Source organism: Myotis nattereri, assembly GCF_964212035.1.
Source record: "Myotis nattereri genome assembly, chromosome: 1".
Taxonomy (NCBI): Eukaryota; Metazoa; Chordata; class Mammalia; order Chiroptera; family Vespertilionidae; genus Myotis; species Myotis nattereri.
The window spans coordinates 104,178,671-104,200,498 of record NC_138075.1 but is presented as its reverse complement, the minus strand read 5'-3'; the positions used below and the strand labels follow the sequence as shown (position 1 = coordinate 104,200,498).

The 21,828-nt window shown below is 39.9% G+C and overlaps 1 protein-coding gene across 7 annotated transcripts in view; it reads left to right on the top strand.

Annotated features, from left to right (window-relative positions):
- The window catches only part of PARD3 (par-3 family cell polarity regulator), an 823,338-nt gene that overhangs the window by 330,835 nt on the left and 470,675 nt on the right, over positions 1 to 21,828 (top strand). For all 7 annotated transcript variants that reach the window (XM_081109711.1, XM_081109709.1, XM_081109710.1 and 4 more), the window contains exon 4: positions 19,331 to 19,509. In XM_081109711.1, the coding sequence (XP_080965837.1) occupies positions 19,331 to 19,509 (179 nt within the window). The remainder of the gene's footprint in view (positions 1 to 19,330; positions 19,510 to 21,828) is intronic.

The following is a 21,828-nucleotide window of genomic DNA, read 5'->3' as shown; positions in this document are numbered from 1 at the left end:
TTGAACCACTGTTGTGCCTGTTCCAATTTGAGGTTGAAGAAGGGTCACCACTCATATTGTAAACAAGTGTCCTCTTCATGCTCTATTTCACAGGTCCTCAAACTTTTTAAACAGGGGCCAGTTCACTGTCCCTCAGACATTCCACACATGCGCACTGCGGGCTCGGGACGAGTCGGCTGCTAAGCAGGACAGGCAGCGGGGACAAAAATACCCGGCGGGCCGGATAAATGTTTTCAGCAGGCCGCATGTGGCCCGTGGGCCGTAGTTTGAGGACCCCTGCTCTATTTGGTGCCATGGTTTGCACATTTTTTTAAAACTTTTTTTAGGATCATTTTGCTGTTTAAAATGAACCCTGAACATAAAATGTTGTTTCGTGTACTTAATCACAGCAAGTCCATGATGTGCCTTATGGAGAAATTATTCATGTTAGATAAGATTCATCCAGGCATTGTTTTTTGTTCTTTTGACCATGAGTTTAATGCTAATTAATCAACAGTCTCTATTATATAAGGTGTTTATATAAGGTGTCAGAGGCCCTAACTTTGTAATTCCTCCTGGAGCAATGGTGTTAGTATTTGCTAAATTCAGAGTTGCAGCCACTTTGTAGAGTGTAATTATAGTGTATAATGATATTCAACTATATGTACTCTTCCAGGTACTGTTCTGGGTCTGATTGGTCAAAAAGTAATGGTGACAGATGTGATCTCTCCCCTGGTGGATCTTATGTTCTAGTTGGGCCTCTTGCCCATATGGAAATAAACAATATACTACTCAACATATATCTGTTGGAAAAACGCTATCAATAACAATAATATAGACCCCCCTCCCCTAACACTTTTTATTCTTTCTCATTTCCAAATATTTTGTTCATTAAGGAAAATAGCTTAGTCATTTAACTAGAGGTCATTTTTGCCCTATGTGGTCAGGGCCGGTTTCTCACATAGCATCAACCAGTTTCTGTGCTCTTGCCTGCTCACATGCTCCCAAGTGCACACTCTCATTCTGTCTTGTTCTTGTCATTGTTTCTTTACAGTTCACATTCTCATGTTCTCAATTTCAATCCTCTCATTGCTCATTAAGGTATTTTTCTGAAAATGAAAACCAAAATTTTTTTCCATCATATTCTCCTAAAGAAAGTTTCTAGTGCCAGCTGTTCTAATAGTTTATTTCATCCACCTATGGTTATTTTCATCTGCGTACCTTGTTGCATTTATTACTCTTCTTAAACTTCTTTCTTTCACTAAAATTAAAAAAAAAAATCTGTCCCAAGCCCATCACTGAACAGATGGTAGTCTGTTAGAGTACTTGCCCACTTTTGAATATTCAGAGTGAAATTGATTTGGAGGGATTCTTGGACAATCAGTGATTCCCAAAGACCCTTTAGCCATTATTTTTTTAAATCTATAGAATAATCATAGTGTTTAGTAGATGCCCGTTGATTGAAGTAGCCAGACTTTATACCTGCTATAGCCAAACTTAATAGCACTGCTGGCTTTGCTCTGGGGAGGTCTGAGCACTCCCTGGTGGGTCCAGATAGGTGCTTAGGGTTCTGACTAATGGATCATTTTCCCTGAGCTATGGCTTTCTTATCAGAGGATTTGGAGACACTAAGTTTTTATGTACAGGATTCAGTAGCCGATTTATATTTTTATAAGCAGGTGGTCATTTACATAACTGCCTCAGGCCTGGCCCTCCCCTCCTCACCAGGAGACTGGAAGATAAAAGTGAAAGACTTTTCACCTCTACAGCCTATCTTATATTCTTATACACCTTAAACACTGTTTTCTTTATTTTTTAAAAAAGTACTTTTATTGAATTCAGAGAAGAAGGAAGAGGGAGAGAGAGATAGAAACATCAATGATGAGAATCATTGATTGTCTGCCTCTTGCATGCCCCCTACTGGGTATCAAACCCATAACCAGGGCATGTGCCTTTGATTGGAATCGAACCTGGGGCCCCTCAGTCTGCAGGCCAATGGTCTATCCACTGACCCAAACCAGCTAGGGCTTAAACACTGTTTTCTACCCTCAGGGGAATGAATGATAAGAAAGGAATCCCTGGATTATAATTGTACTAGTAGCCCAGTGCACGAAATTCGTGCACTGGGGTGGAGGGGGTGATGGGGAAGGGGCCTCTCAGTCTGGCCTTCACCCTCTCCAATCTGAGACCCCTCAGGGAATGTCCAACTACCTGTTTGTGCCCACACTTTTAACAGATAACAGCTCCATTGTTGTTTCTTTCTTATGCTTAAAACCATTGGAATTAGTAGGTATTCAAAGTGTGTATACATTTTGGGGGACACCCTGTATATCTCTAGTCAGTGGTGAAAAAAACCAACAGCAGATTTGGAACCCCCAGACAGGGAACCTCGCTCACTTCCCACATGTCTCCCCACTTCACTTTCCACCTTCGTGGGCAGCAGGAGAATCAACGTTTTCTCCCATTAATTCGGAAAAGCATGTCCTGTCACCCGCTGCCCAGCAGGAGTGCGCTAGGCCCCAAGCAAGCGAGGCTCAGTCAGGGCAGCCTTCGCTCATGGGTGCTGGCACCCAAAGTGCACATTCCTCCTCTACAGTTGCCCCGACTATCCCACTGTTTCACTGAGAGGACGGAATTCCTCTCCGCCTCTGGGTTCTTGATCTTGAACACTGACCGAAGGCACCTCAGCGAGGGCCGCCAACGCCCACCAGGTGTGACTGTCTGCATCTGCTCCTGCCTCAGCACCTGCATTAACCCCCCAGAGGTGATCTCGTAGCTGCACTGGCCTCTGTGGGAACAGGGCATCACCACTCCGCCCTCTCACTGTCATCTCACAGGCGCCCACCCTCAGCACCCAGAACACCCAGACACTCTCCAAAGGACATGAGGGCATCAGAGGGGATGTGTGCACATCCTGTGGGGGTGTTAGGCATGCTGGGTTGATGAAAGTGTGGTGGAGAGGCAGGGGGAACTTGTGCACGCCTTGGTTTGCAACTTTGCAGGCGTGGGAGGGTGACAGTGTGCTGGGGGATGTTCACACGCCAGGGGCGGGATGTGCACACCAGAGGCCTCTGACTTTGCAGATCAGCAAACCCCCGTGATGTGGCCAAGAGGATGTCAGTCTGGCCCAGCACGGTGGCTGTCCCTGCGATCGTGCACCTTCTGGGCCAGGAGGCGGATCTTGCACAGCCACTCCTGGGCGCTGATGGCCTGCAGGCGCTACTTCAGCTCAGCCTGCAGGCTCCTCTTGGCGCACTCACAGCTGTGACCACCGCCATGTGGGGAATACAGGCCGCCATCCGCCGGCCTGCCTCCCCTGTCCAGAGGCTATCTGCCCTGCTCACCTGCCCAGAGTGACTGGGGCTGGGCGGAAGCCAGGCATCCTGCCCTGCCCAACCCCAGCCATCCGTCCCTGTGCGAGCTACCGCCCTGCTGGGAAGGGTCACAGATCCGGGTCCCGTGACCACGGACAGCCTCAAGCGCTGCCCCCTGCCTGCCAGGACATGGATCCGGGTCCCAGACCGCGGACAGCCTCAAGCGCTGCCCCCCGCCTGGCAGTGTCACAGATCAGGACCCAGGACAGCGGACAGCCTCCCACGTTGCCCCCCGCCCAGCAGGGTCACAGATCCGGGTCCCGGCCCGCGGACAGCCTTGCCCGCTGCCGCCCGCCTTCAGTATGCAAATTAGCCGCCATCTTGTTGCTTCAGGGTGGGGGGTCTCACTTGGGTGCCTGGCCAGCCTGGATGAGGGGATGATGGCTGTTTGTTGCTTCAGGGTGGGGGTCCCCAGTGGGATGCCTGGCCAGTCTGGGTGAGGGGCTGAGGGCCTTTTTCAGGCTGGCGGGTGACTGAAGCTCCCAACCTCTCCTTTATTTATTTATTTTTTTTATTCTGGGGTTTATTTACCTTCTATGGCTGTCACTAGAGCTGAGAGCCAGCTTTAGCTCTGAGGCCGGCTCCAGCTCTGAGACCTCAGCTGCTGAAAGCAGGTACTGGGTTTGTTTGGGTTCTTTAATTGAAACACTGTTGCAGTCCTGCTGGCTGAAGCCCAGATGGCTGAAAGCAGGTTTCTGGAGTTTATTTAGCTTCTATAATTGCCACATAGTTGCGTAGACTGCAGCTCAGAGGCCGGCAGCGGCAGGCGGGGAACGTTGGCTTCCTCCATCACTGGAGCAAGCAAGCCTCCTATTCGCTTCAGCTGCCTGGGTGCTGGCCGCCATCTTGGTTGGCAGTTAATTTGCATATCCTGCTGATTAGCCAATGGGAAGGGTGTTGGGGTTATGGTCAATTTGCATGTTTCTCTTTTATTAGAAAGGATCTTTCACAATTGGGGAATATTTTGTTCTTGACTGATATATTTTAAAAAAATATGTATTTTTTTATTGATTTCAGAGAGGAAGGGGGAGAGAAAGAGAAACATCAGTGATGAGAGAGAATCATTGATCGGCTGCCTCCTGCATGCCCCCTACTGGTCATCGATCCCAAAATATGGGCATGTGCCCTTGACCGGAATCGAACCTGGGACCCTTCAGTCTGCAGGCCGACGCTCTATCCACTGAGCCAAACCAGCTAGGGCTTGACTGATATATTTTAACCAACTTCTAACAATTTTAGTTCCTGTTGTGTGTGTGTGTGTGTGTGTGTGTGTGTAGGGAGGGAAAAGGGTGGTGACAGTGAATAGAGTGAATATTTGTCCTCCAGTTAAATGACTAGCTGATGCTATTAGAAGCAGAAACTATGTGCGTTGGGAGAAAGGAACAGAGGAGTTCCACTAACATCATGAGCTACATAGCTTTCTTGTGCCCCTCCAGATTCACTGTCCATTTTTATCCCATGTGGTCAGGGCTGACCTCTCACGTGGCATCAACCAGGTTCTGTGCTCTCTAGTTTGTGCCTGGCTTAGTCCTGGGGATGCATCTGCAGGGCATTGATTGAGAGTGGGAAAAGAGCAAAGACAGGTCTCATTTCTGGGTCCCCTCTTTGCCTGGCAGTGGTTTGCTGGTAGTTATGTCCCTGCAAACCACAGCCATAGCTCTCCTTGCCCTGGGGGTGGTGAAGGCCTCATGGGAACTTCATCCCTTGTTGCTTTTTCTTAATCCTGCCATATATTTTTCAATAGTCCTTCCATGAAATGTTCCTCTAATACCCCTTTCTGAATTAGCCAACTGTTTGCTACTGGTATACTAATATTGCAGCTGACAAATTTGAGGAATTGGTACGTTTTGAGGAAAACCCATAGAGCATAAGACACTGTACAGCAAAGGTTGTAAGTGGAATAGAGGACTATATGCTGGCTAGTTTGTTGTCATTGGTAAGGTGTGGAGTTGTCCTATTGTTAGGCATGTTAAGGAAGCCATCAGAGTGGATATTCTACAGCAAGCATGCCAAACTCAAAGGCTAACACAGGCCAAATAAAAAAGGTTTTAAGTTTATGGGGGCCTCAAAAAAACAAATGCTTCAATTTTCATAGAAACGCAGGTTTATTTTGTTAGAGACATTCTGATCACAAAGTGCTGAAATAAATGAGTAATCGTTAACATAAACTAATAGAACATTTTAATAAAATTAATATTTTTTTCTTGAACATTAAGTAGCCAGACACTGAATAAGTGCACAACCTAATAAGCATAATGCAAATAAACCTATTTTTCTTGTTCTCCAAAAGCAAAATACTTCCTGTTGGGCACACCAAACAATTCAGTACAAGAATCATGACATGGCAATTGGCTGCTAAAATATTTGCTGCTAACTGGTATGCCTGTGTGTAAGGCGCGTAAGGGAAATAATGCAACATGATTATAGTAATCAGTCATTAGCGTGCGTTCTAATTCGTTATTAATAATTATGTATAACAGGATATTGTAAAAATTTAGTTACGAAATTTTTATTAAAGTGTTTCTTACATACCGTTATATTGGCTGGGCTGCAAAAATATTTGTTGTGGGCCACATGGGGCATGCCGGCTGTGAGTTTGACATGCTTGGTCTACAGGGTGCAAACAGTGTGTATAGCAGTTGAGCTTTGGCCATGAGAAGACTGTTGTAGGAAATCCTATCCTATCTAATAAAGAGGGGATATGCTAATTGACCCTCATGCTGTTGGAAAGATGGTAGAACCCACAGCCAATAAGTCAATATGCTAATTGACTGCCCCACCCTCAAAGATGGCGGCTCCCACAGCCATAAGATGGTGGCGCCCAGTCCCCTTAACCCCGCTGGGGCGGCAGGCACGCAGCAAGGCTGAGCCTGCCCCCAGGAGGGCCCACCTGTTCTGCGCGCCTGCCTCTGGAGTTCCCCAGTCCCCTCAGCCCCCTAGCCACCCAGGGCCGGCCTGAGGCACAGGCAAGCCTCACATGGCGGCTGCCCTGCTGACATCCAAGACACAGGCAAGCCTTGGATGGCAGCTGCCCAGCCATACAGGACTGGCACGAGGTGCAGGCAAGTCTTGGATGGAGGGCTGCCCATCCGATGCCCGAGATGCAGGCAAGCCTCAGAGGGCAGCTGCCCAGCCACCCAGGATGGCCCGAGGCTCAGGTAACCAGGGCAGGCTGAGGCTTGCGCTGCTTGCAGTGGCAGCAGCAGAGGTATGATGGGGCGTCACCTTCCCCTGATCATTGGGTCGCTTCCTGCCTCTGAGGGCTCCTGGACTGTGATGGGGGCAGGCCAGGCTGAGGGACTCCCCCTCCCCCTGCTCCAGTGCATGAATTTTCATGCACCAGGCCTCTAGTACCTTAATAAAATCCCATTGTCCTCATTGCTCCAGGCCTTGACATTGACTTCTCACCTGGGATTTTCTATTTAACTTTTGGAGGGTTTTTTTTTGTTTGTGTGCATTTTTTAAAAGTGCATTTTATTGATTTCACAGAGGGGGAGAGAGAGATAAAAGTATCAGTGGTGAGAGGGAATCATTGATCCACTGTATTGTGCATGTCTCCTACTGGGGGTCAAGCCCGCAACTGGGGCATATACCCTGAATAGGAATTGAATTGTGACCTCCTGGTTCATGGGTTGATGCTCAAACACAACCACGCCGGCTGGGCTTGTGTGTATTTTAATTGAGATAATTGTAGAATTATCATATTTTATTGCTCGAGTCCAGTTATAAGAAATACTGTAGAGATATTCCTTTTATATTTTACTTAATGGTAAGGTTTTAAAAAACTAATATTTTATCACAATAACAATATTAACATTTCTACAACTTACCAATCCTATTCAGATTTCCCCACTTTTACTTGTACTCATTTGAGTATTTGGAGGGCTTTTGATCAGAGTAGTTATATTTTCAGTTTCAGAATGAGAATTCTAGTGCTATAAATTTAATATGCCTTGGAAAAGGTCTTGGTTTTTCTTTGAAAACATTTATATGACATTAGACTATCACACATATATTTTCCCCTTGACTTTCTTTTCCCTCCTAAGTGTCTAAGATTCAGTGAACCATTGAAGCTATCCTATTATCTATAGAAATGTTTTCCATTCAACCTTTTCAAGAAATCACCTGTTATGTCCAGTGAAATGTAAGCATACTCTGAACTTGACATATTTTAGTTCTTCCGAGACAGCAGTGTGGTCAAATCCAAATTGTAAGGGCAGGGAGTCAGTAACAAACTTTCCATTTACAGTTGGGTCACAGAGCAGTGTAACTGATGACTCATCCCTGAATTTATCTGTCTGGCTCTTAATACACTCATCTGTAAATGAGATATTTTAATTTATATCTAAGGCAAATTCCAACTACAGTATTATTTATTTATTGCTTATATATAAAATAGAATCAGGGTGATAAAACTCATTTTATATCCTCTCTCAGAATCTTTCACTATTTTTTAAAGTTTATTTCTTACCTTGCTTTTCAGAAATTTCTATCAAGGATTTTACCCCAGTAAGTTAAATACTGGTAAATACCTTTATAAAAAGGGACAATATATATTGGAAGGTCAGTTTTGCAATCCTGATGACAGGTTTTTATCTCATGGTATGTCTTAATAACTTGGTTCTTCTCACTGGGAGATATGTCTTTGGAAATGTATAATATCCCCAAAGATTGGGGATGCAGTGTTCATTATGCATAAAAAGTAATTTTGCTTTTGGTATCATAACTTCTAATAGAACATGTGAAACTATATCATTTCTAGATTTGATTAGATACCTCTCTTGTTAGAGATGGTTTATTCATTGCGTTGAGTAGTTAAATAATTTGGAAATCACTAGAAGAATGAAAGAAGAGAAGCAATGACAATGCTGATTAGGAGTAAGTTTGGGATATTTAACAGTTAAAAAAGATATATCTGCCTTTTTAGTATTTGCTATAATTCATTATTTGATTTGCCATTTCCCTCTTATTGAAAAGCCATCCTACCTAGAGAAGCATCAGTGCTCACAGTGAACTAGTGCCACAGAGAATGTTAAATCTTGTGATGAGGGTTAATTGCTGTTTTATCCACTCTTCAAAGGAATGCACACATCAAACCATCACCACCACCCTCCAGGACCCAGTGTCATTGCACCAGTGCCTATGTGCTTTAGCCAGCAGCTTAATTTTGAAAAGCCTCATCTTTGAATTTTCTTTTTAATATTTCAGAGAATATACTTTTTATATATTTTATATAAATATATTACGGGTCAGGAATTATCATGTTTTTAAATACATTGACTTTCTTAAAATTGAGGATGAGGAATGGTAGTAGTAATGACCAATTTACCTTAAATGAGAAACTCCTATTATTTTTATTTTTTAAATAGTGTTTCAGTACAGAGACAACACATTTTTTAAAATATATTTTTATTGATTTCAGAGAAGGGAGTGGGAGAGAGAGATAGAAACATAAATGATGAGAGAGAATCATTGATTGGATGCCTCCTGCATAGCTCCCAATGGGGATTGAGGCCACAAACCAGGCATGTACCCTGACCGGGAAAAGAACCATGATCTCTTGGTTTATAGGTCCATGTTCAAACAGTGAGCCATGCTGACAGGGTGTCCTATTATTTTTAATTACAGTAAAGAACACTAATTACATCAGAATACTAGTAATGCTGACATACACTGTTTGTCCCAGAAATATGAACAAATCATAGAGGAAAAGGCTGTATTCACATTTTATTCCTCTGAGACCAAGACAAATGTGCATTCTATATGCAGCATACTAGTATGTATCATCAGGACAGTGAAAGGTGAGAAACCTGTCGGATATACCAGGCAGTAGGGTTTTATGATTCATTTTGTTGATTAAGGTCCAATGTTTATAGTATTTTTTTTCCCTATAAAATTGGACTCAACTTGGTACAAGGCCTCATGCCATTTGTGGCTGCATCTGCACCACTACCTATAGCTCTGGTGTTGCTTGTAATACTTTAACCTGTTTTGAGGCACCTGATAATGGTTGCTGAAAAGGCATTGAAATGCTTTTATTATTATTTTTTAAGAACATTTTTCATAAATTGTTGTAAGTTCTGGGATGAGGCTTGGCAAGTGATCACTGGTGTAGGTGTGTGCTAGTATAAACTTACATGAAATCACACATTTTAGCATAAAAAAATCTGACCCCAACAGCCCAGCCTCTGTTTTTATAGTTTAGGAGACTGAGGCTTGGAGTGGTGAGCAAAATTGCAAGGGTTGCAAGTCTAGCCAAGTGGTTCTTCATATGTAGTCTGTGGGTCCTTGCGAGTCACAAAGACCATGTCAAGGAGATAGTGAGGGCAAAAATTTTTTTTCATAAACTTACTAAGATACATTTTGTGTTGCTGGGTTGTCATCTGCATCAATGATTCCTCGGCACTGATGGGTAAAATGCAGGCCCTTAGGACATATCAAAGCAATGGCATCATATGTCTTTACCCAGCATGCACACAGTTTCTTTTAAAGATTAGTGGTTGTCTTCAGAAAAACTTTTATGTGATGGCCTGAATTGTAATTGAAGTAGCTATTTATATTTGAAAGAAGGACAAAAAAACTATGGTTATTTAGCCTTTAGTGTCTGGAAGATCTAGAAAACGAATGAAGTGAGCCTGTCATTACAAGGCTAACAACTGACAGCATTTGTTGTCACAAATAACCAGTAAGCTTTCTAGTGAAAATTAGATTTTGGAAAACTTATATCCTGCTGTGAGCATGACAACTTCCCAATGCTTAGTGACTTTTCTGATGAAATTGGTAGTGATGTTTGTTCACACATGTAATTTTCTGATAGGAAGAAATATATCACCATTTGGAAAACTGGCATAACCCAATTACTAATATATTCCAAATAATAAATATTATAATTTTTTCATGGGTTTATGATCCATTCAAAGTATAACAGACAAATAGATTTTAATGTAACAAAGAATGAAAGTTTACATTCCTATTGCAGCTAATCTTTGGGAAATTTAAGTTTGGTGTGGTATCAAAAAAGAATATTCATAATTACCTAGAAGAATTATTAAAATGCTGGTTATTTCTTCCAAAGGTCTTGCGCATGCATATAAGCATAACCAATGGACACAGAAACTAGGGGAGTAAGGGCATGTACAGGGGAGGCGGGGCCGGGGAGAGGTCACTGGGAGAAAAAGGAGACATATGTAATACTATTTATAATACTTTAAACAATAAAGAATTTTAAAAAATGATGTTTATTCTTCCAGCTAAATATTTGTGAAGTTTTTAAAAATACTTTGCCATATTGCAACAGATTGAATGCAGAATCAGTGATGAGAAACCAGATGTCTTTGATTAAGCAATGTGTAAAACTCCCCTTAACTTTTCTGTTTTTTAAAATGGAATTTTCATATAATTCTGTTCTTTATGTTAACAGTAATGGTTTTGTTATTAACTTAAACATGAATTAATAAATATTAAAAATAATTTTCATTTTTACTTCTAATATGGTAATTGTTCTTAGCTATACCCCACATAAACAAAAGCTTTTGGGGTCCTCAGTAATTTTCATGGTGTGAATGGATCCTGAGATGAAAGTTGAAGAGATCTGGTGCAGTCTCTTTTTTTCTGGGGCATTCTTGTTATTTTACACATTGTACTTCCTCTGTTTAACCAGTACTTAATTTGATTGTTTTTTGTTTTTGTTTTTATTTTATTTCTCCTATGTTAACATTTCCAAAATTGGGATGCCTGTTGTTTTAAAATGTATGTATAGCTAATGTAATATTTCTTTAATTCACCCAAAGCAAATGTTGCTGTTAGTTAAAACCACTATATGATTTCTTAGTGAATATATAATTTTACTTTGAAAACAGTAAAATTCATCCCTTCTATAAAATTTAGACTAATACTTTTATCTGCTTGTAGATAAAAATAAAATTTGTCAAATAATGGAACTGATTTTATAATTTGGGTAGTGATTGAGCACTGACCCAGTAGGCTGAAGTTCTGGCCAGAAAATCACCCCTATGCTCCTCTTGTCGTCTCTGTGCTTCAGCTTTTTTATCTGTGGAGTTACATGTTTCTTCACTGTGACAACTGTAGAGGCTAATTAAAGCAAAAAGATTTAGATTTCTCCTAGTTAAATCATTATAATACTGTACTCGACTTAAACGGGTGTGTGTGCATGTATGTGTATAAACAATATGAACATACCTTACAATTTTCATGCAATCATACAACCAAGAAGAAATGATAAACCAATAAAAATGTAGTTTAAACCAGCAGTGTGGGAAACAGTGATGTATTGCTGGTTTTGAATTGTAGGCAGCATGAACGTAGGCCGAGGTCCTGTGGCATGGGTTCTACCATTTAGACTTGGTCATGCTCCTTGTGTCCTCTGTGGTGACTTAGTTCTTTTTGCACATCGAACTGCAGGAAAACTTTGATTTTAAGATCATTATGATACCATCTGGACTTCTTTTGGTGAGAACACATAGTTTACTTTATAAATTGAATTATGTTCTTTTTAATAAACCTGGTAATCAAAACTTAGACACCTTCCTAAATCTGAAAGTGGACACAAATGTAAACATGAGCCCTATTTTACTTGGGGATACATGGTGATGAGGTAGGACAAATGAAAGATCCAAGTTATATTTACTTGATTATTTTTTATAGATATAACTAAAATGAAAATAAAAATTTGAGTGTGTGAAAAATAGCACATCTGCTGGGTGTCTTCTACATAGATGTTTGTGCAGTAAATGCTGCCCGGTGGACTGCCCCAGCCTGTACCTAGAAGGGTCTGCCCACAGGGTCTGAGTCTTGGCTGTAACCTTCCTTCCTCTTTCTTTCCTGCATCTACACTGCTGATATTTACAGCTACCAAAAGATAGAATGCTGATTATTTTTGTCTGTTTCATACTAACAGGTTAACACAATCAATGATCATGTTCCACAGATGATGATTCTCATTATTTATATAATCTGAATCATGCATGTAACTTACTTCTTCTGAGAAAAATTTCAAAAACAAATAGAGTAAGCTGTTTTATTGTGTCTAAGAAAATTCATTTTGCAGTTGAACTATAATCTTATATGGTTGTTTTATTACTGTGGATAGTACTTTAAGGTCATTGCCTCTGTATAATTTTTTTAGAGATCTTCTTTTGTCAACTAATAGTCCTTCTTTTAGACTTACAGAGACAAACAGAGACAAGTTGAGGTGTACAGAGTTCTTTAACAACTTCACAAGGACCCTATATAAAAGAAGTAACAGACCACATATCCAAGAAGCAGTATTATAATTTTCCACAAATATTGTATTCTCTCCTTCCCCATTTTTTTTTTTAATTACATTTTTAATTTGGAGCATCCAGGAAGAATTTTGTTAATATTTTAGAAAACATTTTGTTTTATATTGAGAGCACTGAAGTACATTGTTTCTTAAAAATGTATTTTTGTTGAAAGACAAAAGATGGCGGCCGGCAGGACGGGAGTGAGGAAGGGAGTATAAGTGAGTAAGGTAGTCAAAGGGAAGTATGTGGACTTGCATGGGCAGCCTGTCTCTGGCACAGAAACCATGCCATCTTGAAGGGAAGAGCTGCTGCAACTAGGAGCCTAGGCTCACCACCATCCAGACTGGCCTAGGACACCTTCCCTGCCCTGCAACCGCTCTGGCCAAACTATGTGTTCTTACCATCCAGACTGGCCTAGGACACCTTCCCTGCCCTGCAACCACCTGCAGACCCATAGACCCTGGGACTCCTGCCTCCCCGGTCGCCCACTCTTCGACCCCTTGGTGAGTCACGGAGTGTGCCTCTCTGGCCAAGACCACACCTCCTCAGATGTAGACCCCTGTCAAGCTCCTGCAGCCTTCTTTGAGTCACTAAAGGAATGCCTCTCTGGCCAAGACTCCTCTGCTTCAACTGCAGACCCAGAGATTTCCGCCTCCCCAGCTGCCAGCTCTTGGACACCTGTGTCAGCTGCTTTAGCCCCAGACCCCGTGACCCCCCCATATCTGGCTGTTGGGATCTGGAACCCCTCGTGAGTTACAGGGTGAAACCACCCCAGTTGGAATCCTGCTGCCTCCCTGGCAGACTCCAGGATGTCCACCTTCCTGGCAATGGGCTCTGGGATCCCTGCAGGGATTCACAGAGTGATGCCACTCCAGCAACAGTCACACCACACTGGCCAGAGTAGCACAATCTCATCCAGGGCCCCGGGACCCATCCCATGCCAGCCTGAAATAGGGAGTCCCTTGGGGGTGAGGATGACAGAGCCCACTACGCTAGGGCCTTTGCATGCACGACTCCAGAGACCAGGTTCAGAGACACAGATCTAAGTTTATTGAGGGAAATATAATCGTATAAAAAGGGGTAAGCTGCCAATAAAACAGGGACACGCTTGCTATGTTATCCAGTTGGCGTGAGGGTCAGGGCTAAGAGTAGCTCTTGGAGATTTGTCAGGCGGGCGTTGCCACTTCCTGGTGTGCCAAGGAAGCGTGTTTGCTGGAGTGTGCTCACAGCATTGCATCGGCCACAGCACTGAGATAAATCTCTTGAGCTCTTCCCACACCAGCCTGCCATGGGCTCCAGGACCCCATAGTGAGATATCAGGCAACCCCTGCCACAAGAGCCAGAACCACATGCACATCCACAACAGCTTGCACGAGGAGGCTGGGGTTGAGTCACATTGTCAGACAACTTGTGAGGAGACTGCATCCACAAACGAGAAACTAACATTTAAGGCCCAACTACATCAGGAGAGCCCAAATAACTCAATTAGAGGGCACCTCTAGAACACTTAGCTCAGTAGATCTGAGCGAGTGCCTCATTGGGTCACACAAATCACTGAATACATAGGACAACCCCACAAAAAAAGTTGAGTAACATAGCAATTGGATCTAACACATAGGAACAATTACAATGGGACAGGAAAAGTGGGGAGAAAAAGAAATAATCTCCAAAGGAAAGGAAAGGAAGTCACCAGAGAGTAACTAAATGAAATGGATGCAAGTAATTTGTCAGAGAATGAATCCAGAGTAATGGTTATAAGGTTGCTCAAACATCTGGATGACCAATACACAATTATAAGGATCTGAGTGAGAATTACATCAGCATGAATAAGTACCAAGAGGAAATGAAGAATGACAGATACAATAAAAAACACAATGGAAGGTTTCAACAGTAGACTAGAAGAAGCTGAGGGCCAAATTTGTGAGTTAGAAGACAAAGTAGAAAAAAACACACGAGCAGAGCAGCAAGTGGAAAAAAAAAATTTAAAAACAGGAGGAGAATCTAAGCGAGCTTTGGGATAACTTGAAATGAAACAACATCTTCATAACAGGGGTGCCAGAAGGAGAGGAAGTTGAGCAAGGAATAGAAAACCTGTTTTATAAAAATAATGACAAAGAACTTCCCAGAATTGTGGAAGAAAAAATCACGAACCACATCAGAACAATGGACTTAACACACACTGACAGTAAAGGGATGGAAAAAATTTTCCAAGCTAATGGAAATGAAAAAAAGCTGGGGTAGCAATACTTATATTTGACTAAATAGACCTCAAAGTGAAGGTCAAAACAAGAGACAAGGAAGGCCACTTCATAATAATAAAGACATCAATACAACAAGAGAATATAACTCTGGTAAGCATATACACACATAATACAGGAGCATCCAAATACATAAAAGGAACTTCTGGAAGATAACAATGGAGAGATTGACAGCAACACAATCATAGTAAGAAACTTTAATACCCCATTGAAGAAACTGCAATCCCAAATGACTCACTAGATCTGATGTTACTAATGGACATCTTCAGAACATTTCACTCCAAAGCTACAGAATATACATTCTTCTTAAGTGAACATGGGACATTTTTAAAGATAGAGCACATGTTAGGACATAGGCTAAGTCTGTACAAATTCAAGAAGTTGGAGATTATATCAAGCATCTTCTTGCATCATAATGACATGAAATTAGAAATCAACTACAATAAAAACAATCATAATTAAACATGTGGAGGCTAAATAGCATGATATTAAACAATGAATGGATTACAAAGAGATCAAAGAAGAAATAAAAGAACATCTTGGAAACAAATGACAATTAAAGCACTACAAACCAACATCTATGGAACATAGTGAAAGCAATTGAGACGAAAGTTCATTGCACTATAGTCCTACCTCAAAAAACAAGAAGAACTGGTAAAAAGTTATCTAACCCTACAACTTAAAGAACTAGAAAGAGAGCAAAAATAAAAGCTAAAGTAAGTAGAAGGAAGGAAATAATAAAGCTCAGAAATAAGTGGTGTAGGGATCCCCGTGGCCCCCCCCCCCCCCCAAATACAAAAGATCAATAAAACTAAAGGCTGATTCTTTGAAAGGGTAAACAAGATTGATGAACATCTTGCCAGCCTCACCAAAAACAAAGAGAGAGGACCCAAATAAAATCAGAAATGAAAGAAATGAAATAACAACAATCCCCACAGAGGTACAAAGGATCCTAAAAAAAAATACTATGAACAACTCTACTCCAGTAAAATGGACAACCTTGACCAAATGGAAATATTCTGATAAAAATACAATCTTCTAAAACTCAATGAGCAAGAATCAGAAAACCTGAATATACTGATAACTACTGATGAAATCAAAGCAGTAATAAACTCCCAGCACACGAAAGCTCTGATCTGGATGGCTTCACAGGGAAGTTTTACCGAACATTTAAAGAACTAACACCTTTCCTCCTCAAACTATTCCAAAACATTCAGAGAGTAGGAACACTTCCAAGCTCTTTCTAAGAGGCCAGCATTACCCTAATCCCAAAACCAGATAAACACACTGCAAAGAAAGAGAAGTACAGGTCAATATCCTTGATGCACAGAGTTGCAAAAATCCTCAACATAATTCAAGCAAATTGGAACCAACAATACATTAGAAAGGTCATACACTACAACCAAGTGAGAGTTATTCCAGGGATTCAAGGCTGGCACAATGTTCATAAATCAATAAATGTGATACATCACATAAACTTAAAAATATAAACCACATGATCATATCAATAGATAACAGAAAAAACATTCAACAACACCCAACACCCTTTTTTTGCTGAAAACTCTCAACAAAGTGGGAATGGAGGGATCATTTCTCAACATAATAAAAGCATTATGTGAATGACCTACAGCTAACATCATACTCAATGGACGAAAGTTAAACCATTTCCTATAAGAACTGGAACAAGACAGGGATGCTCCCTTTCACCACTCCTGTTCAACATAGTACCAGAAGTGTTAGCTGTAGTATCAGACAAGAAGAAGAAATAAGAGGTATCCAAATTGTAAAGGAGGAAGTAAAATTCACTATTTGCATTTGACATGATTCTGTACATATAAACCCTAAAGACTCCATAAAATACTACTAAATTTAATAAATGAATTCAGCAATATAGCAGGTTATAAAATTAACATCCAGAAATCTGTGGCATTTTTATACACCAATAATGAACACTCAGAAAAGGAAACCAAACCACCCCATTTACCATTGAAACAAAAAAATTTATATACATAGGAATAAACTTAACCAAGCAGGTAAAAGACGTGCACATGGAAAACTACAGGACATTGTTAAAAGAGATAGAGGAAGAGAGGAAGACATACGTAAGTGGAGGACTGTACCGTGTTCATAGATTGGTAGAATCAGCATCAAAAAATGGCCATACTACCAAAAGCAATCTATAGATTCAATGGAATCCCTATCAAAATACGAGTGGATTATTTCATAAACCTAGAACAAATATTCCAAAAATATATATGGAATTGAAAAAGACCCTGAATAGCCACATAAATCTTGAGGAAGAAGAAAAAATTTGGAGGGATAATAATGTCAAATATTAAGTTAGATTACAATGCCACTATACTCAAAATAACCTGGTACTGGCACACAAACAGACATATAGACCAATGGAACAGAACATAGAACCCAGAAACCGACCCAAGACATTTTGCCCAATTAATATTTGACAAAGGAGCCCAGAGCATACAATGGGGTCAAGATAGTCTCTTTAATAAATGGTGCTGGGAAAATTGAACAGATATGTGCAAAAAATGAAGTTAGATCACGAACTTACACCATACACAAACTAAAAATGGATGAAGGACTTTAATGTAAGAAGTGAAACCATAAAGATCCTAGAATAATCCATTGGTAGCAAAATCTTAGGCATCTCTTGTAGCAGTTTCTTTATAAATACATCTCTTACGACAATGGAAACTAAGGAGAAAATCAACAAGTGGGACTACATCAAAATAAAAAGCTTCTGCAGAGCAAAATAAACCATCAGTAAAATAACAAGAGAGCCCACAGCATGGGAGAGCATATTTGCCAATGATACATCTGATATACAAATTTTACAGGGAGCTCATACAACTTAACAAAAGGAAGACAAACCAATTAAAAAACAAGCAAAAGACCGAAATCGACACTTCTCCACAATGGACATACAGAAGGCCAAAAGGCATATGAAACAATGCTTAAAGCCACTAATCATCTGAGAGATGTAAATCAAAAGACCAATGAGGTATTACCTCACACCTGTCAGAATGGCTTCATCAACAAATCAACAAATGCCAATCCTGGTGAGGATGTGGAGAAAAGGGAACTCTCATACACTGCATTTGGGAATGCAGAGTGGTGCACCCACGAGGAAAACATTTTGGAGTTTCCTCAAAAAACTAAAACTGGAACTACCATTTGACCCAGTGATTCCACTTCTAGGAATATATCCCATGAATTCAGAAACACCCATCAGAAAGAATATATGCACCCCTATATTCATAGCAGTGCAATATAACCTGTAGTGCCTGTAATTAGATGTCTTTAATTTAGCATCCTCAAGGATTAGTGTTCTAAAAATGTTTCTTATATAGTGTAAATGATGAGTTTACAAAACTGTTAAAGGTGTTTTCTTAGAGACTTTTTATAAATATTTAACCTGCATCCCGGTTTTTATAAACAGACTTAGCATATATCAAGCTAATTTTTTTGCCTTGTTTTTAAGTGATTTTGCTCAGTTGATGAGTAGGACTTTTGGTTCTGATTCTCAATATTATAGACTCACGTGTTTTCATTTTTCTCTTTGTTTCTTCTCTATGTAACAGTGATTATATCTGCTAAAATGTTCTTAATGCTACTGATAAGAAACGTTAACTTGGGTGTCTTAATTGATTTTGTTACAGCATTTGCAAACTCTGCTCTTATACAAATACAGTTATTAACATACTGTCTTTTATGTCATTTTTTATGTGTATATGCCAGATACTACCACCTTATTAGCATATTATTTTTAATATTTTTTCATCTTAAGGACATGAAATATGATTAATTTTCTGACAATAATTTATTGACCAAAATAAATATTTATTGAACAGAATTCTTTAATAGTCTAGAAAAACACTGTTTAGATTTTGTATTTTTAATCCAGTAGATATTTAGATTTGCATGAAATTTGTTTCATGGCTTAGATTTATTATTTATACTTTATTTTTAGAATATATATTTTATTTAGAAATATTAGTATAATAATGACAGTAATGGTCATTATTACTCTATGCCGAGTATACGCTGTGTATCTGGCAGTGTTTTAAGCATTTTATATCATTTAGTCCTCACAGAAAGAAATACTGTTTTGGTATTTTGCCTATGAATGCACTAGATACAGAGCCTATATAAACAACTTGCCCAGAACTACACAAGTGGTGAAACACAAATTCAAGCCCAGACAATTTTACTTCAGAACAGGTCTTCCCTCATACCACATTTCTTTTTCAATAAATTGTTTTAAGGGAACTAATGGAATTTCTGTCTAGAATACTGATCCATCTTAAATAGTTATTTTGCTCTTTAATATTTTGGATTTAAGTACTTTTATCCTAACATGTAGTTTTCTGTCATGAGTTACCCTTTTTAAAAATATGCTTTTTTATATTTGTAGATATGCCTCTTCATGTCCGACGAAGCAGTGACCCAGCTTTAACTGGCCTCTCAGCTTCTGTCAGTGATAGTAATTTTTCCTCTGAAGAGCCTTCACGAAAAAACCCCACACGCTGGTCAACAACTGCTGGCTTCCTTAAGCAAAACACTGCTGGTAGCCCTAAAACCCGTGACAGGAAGGTAACCACTTCTATTTTGTCTTCTTAGTTTCTTCATGATAGTCAGTGTATGTGCTTAATGAATTTTACCTCAAAGTTCAGATAGCTTTCTATTTTATATTGCCCTTGCATTTTCTGATAACACTTGTGCTATATATGATCTACATTTATTTCTCCATGTTTGAATAGATAATATGTTCATGTGATTAAAAATGAAAACTTTTTGATATTTAGTATGAAGTGTGTATAAGTAAAGTTCCTACCTTGTTTCCTGTCTTACCCCTCTTTTTCTTCAAGGGCAATGCCCTTATTAGGTTTTTTTCATGTTTTTACAGGTATGTTTTACACATGTATACACAGATACTCATGTTGGCACACATGATACATTAAAGAAATTATAGCATTATGGGTTTTGAAGGATGAAAATGGACTCTATGGTCATTTATTCTAACTACTCAATTGATAACTTTATTTCTCTCCAAAATGGAAGTTTCTTTAGTCCAATGGTCGCTAACCTTTTTGGACCTCATGGACCACCAGTGGTCTGCGGACCACCAGTTGGCAACCACTGCTCCAAAGGTTTCCTTAAACCAGCGTTTGTCAACCTTTCGGACCTCACAGACCACTAGTGGTCTGCAGACCAAGGGTTGGCGACCACTGCTTGTCTACAAAATTAAAATTTCTTTTTTGATCTAATTTATTTTAGTCCTGAACTAATTTTTTTAGTCTGTTTAGTTTATTTTTTCTAATTTTTTTATTAATGCTCTTTGTCATATATTTCTACAGAGCCCTATCATCTTATTTCGTTACAGTTATGACCCTTTACTTAGTGAGCTTTAACCTATGTTAGTCATTTTCCCTATTGAACCTATAGAATAATGTTCAGTTAACATCTGTTGAGTGAATTAATCAACCTTTTTCAATGGTAGCATATTATGTATCATGTGTGTGCACATATATGTATGTATATATATATATAGTATATATTGAGAAATGTGGAACTATACTAATCACATCTTAATATAAAAATGAGTGTGGCTTGAGGTTTGCTTTATTTGTTTGTTGCATCTATGTGAAAACACCCATTTTACATATTTCTTTTAATTTGGTTTTGCATTTCTACAAACTTCTTTGTACTAGTTCAAATAAGAAAACAATTCTGTAATACATTACTGTAAACTGCAAAGCAACTACCAGGAAAAAACAGTGTACTGAAGTCTCTGATTTTTTTGGATTAAGTATTTAACTGTAAGGCCCATTCTTCTGGAACAGTTAATTATACATTTGATGAGGAATTAGGAGTATTTTTTTTATTGAGATTAGCTTGAAGTTTTAGAATGCTTTATCATGCAGTAGACTATCCAAAGATATAGAATCCAGTTTATGAATAGACCTCATGACATTTAACTTGTGTTCAGAATAGATCTAATTTCCGTGGATATTCATAAATGTATAAAAAAGTTAGGCAGTGAGTTGAAGAGGTGAAGTGATTGAGGTGTGGGGGTGGGGAGGGGAAAAAAGAAAAAAAAAGAGAAAGCACTCATGGACACAGACAACAGTGTGGTGGTTGAGGAGGTGGAAGAGGGCCTAGAGCAGCCGTGGGCAAACTACGGCCCGTGGGCCGGATCCGGCTGTTTGAAATGAATAAAACTATTGAAAAAAAAGATCGTACCCTTTTATGTAATGATGTTTACTTTGAATTTATATTAGTTCACACAAACACTCCATCCATGCTTTTGTTCCGGCCCTCCGGTCCAGTTTAAAAACCCATTGTGGCCCTCGAGTCAAAAAGTTTGCCCACCCCTGGCCTAGAGGGAATAAATGGTGATGGGAAAAAAATTTCATTACTTTAAACAAATTATTATTATTTTATTGATTTCAGAGAGGAAGGGAGGGGGAGAGAGAGGTAGAAACATCAATGATGAGAGATAATCATTGATTGGCTGCCTCCTGCTCTCACCCTATTGGGGATTGAGCATGCAACCTGGGCATATGCCCTTGACAGGAATCAAACCAGGGACCCTTCAGTCCACAGGCCAATGCTCTGTCCACTGAGACAAATCAGCTAGGGCTAGATAGGTTTTAAGGTAGGTGAAGTATAGTGCGTCAGAAATCATTGAAAATAATCATTGTTTTCTTTATAACTCATTAAATATCTTGGGTGTGTGGATCAGCTTCAGTTGTAGCAAAGGGAAGCACAGTAGCCATTTTAAACATAACAGGACTTAATACTAAGAACTTGTTTTAAGAGAAATTAAAAATGGTAGCAGAGTAAGTGGATGCTACACAGACATGCTTCCAAGACCAAACTGGAATTAAAACTGAAGTGCAAAAAATACAA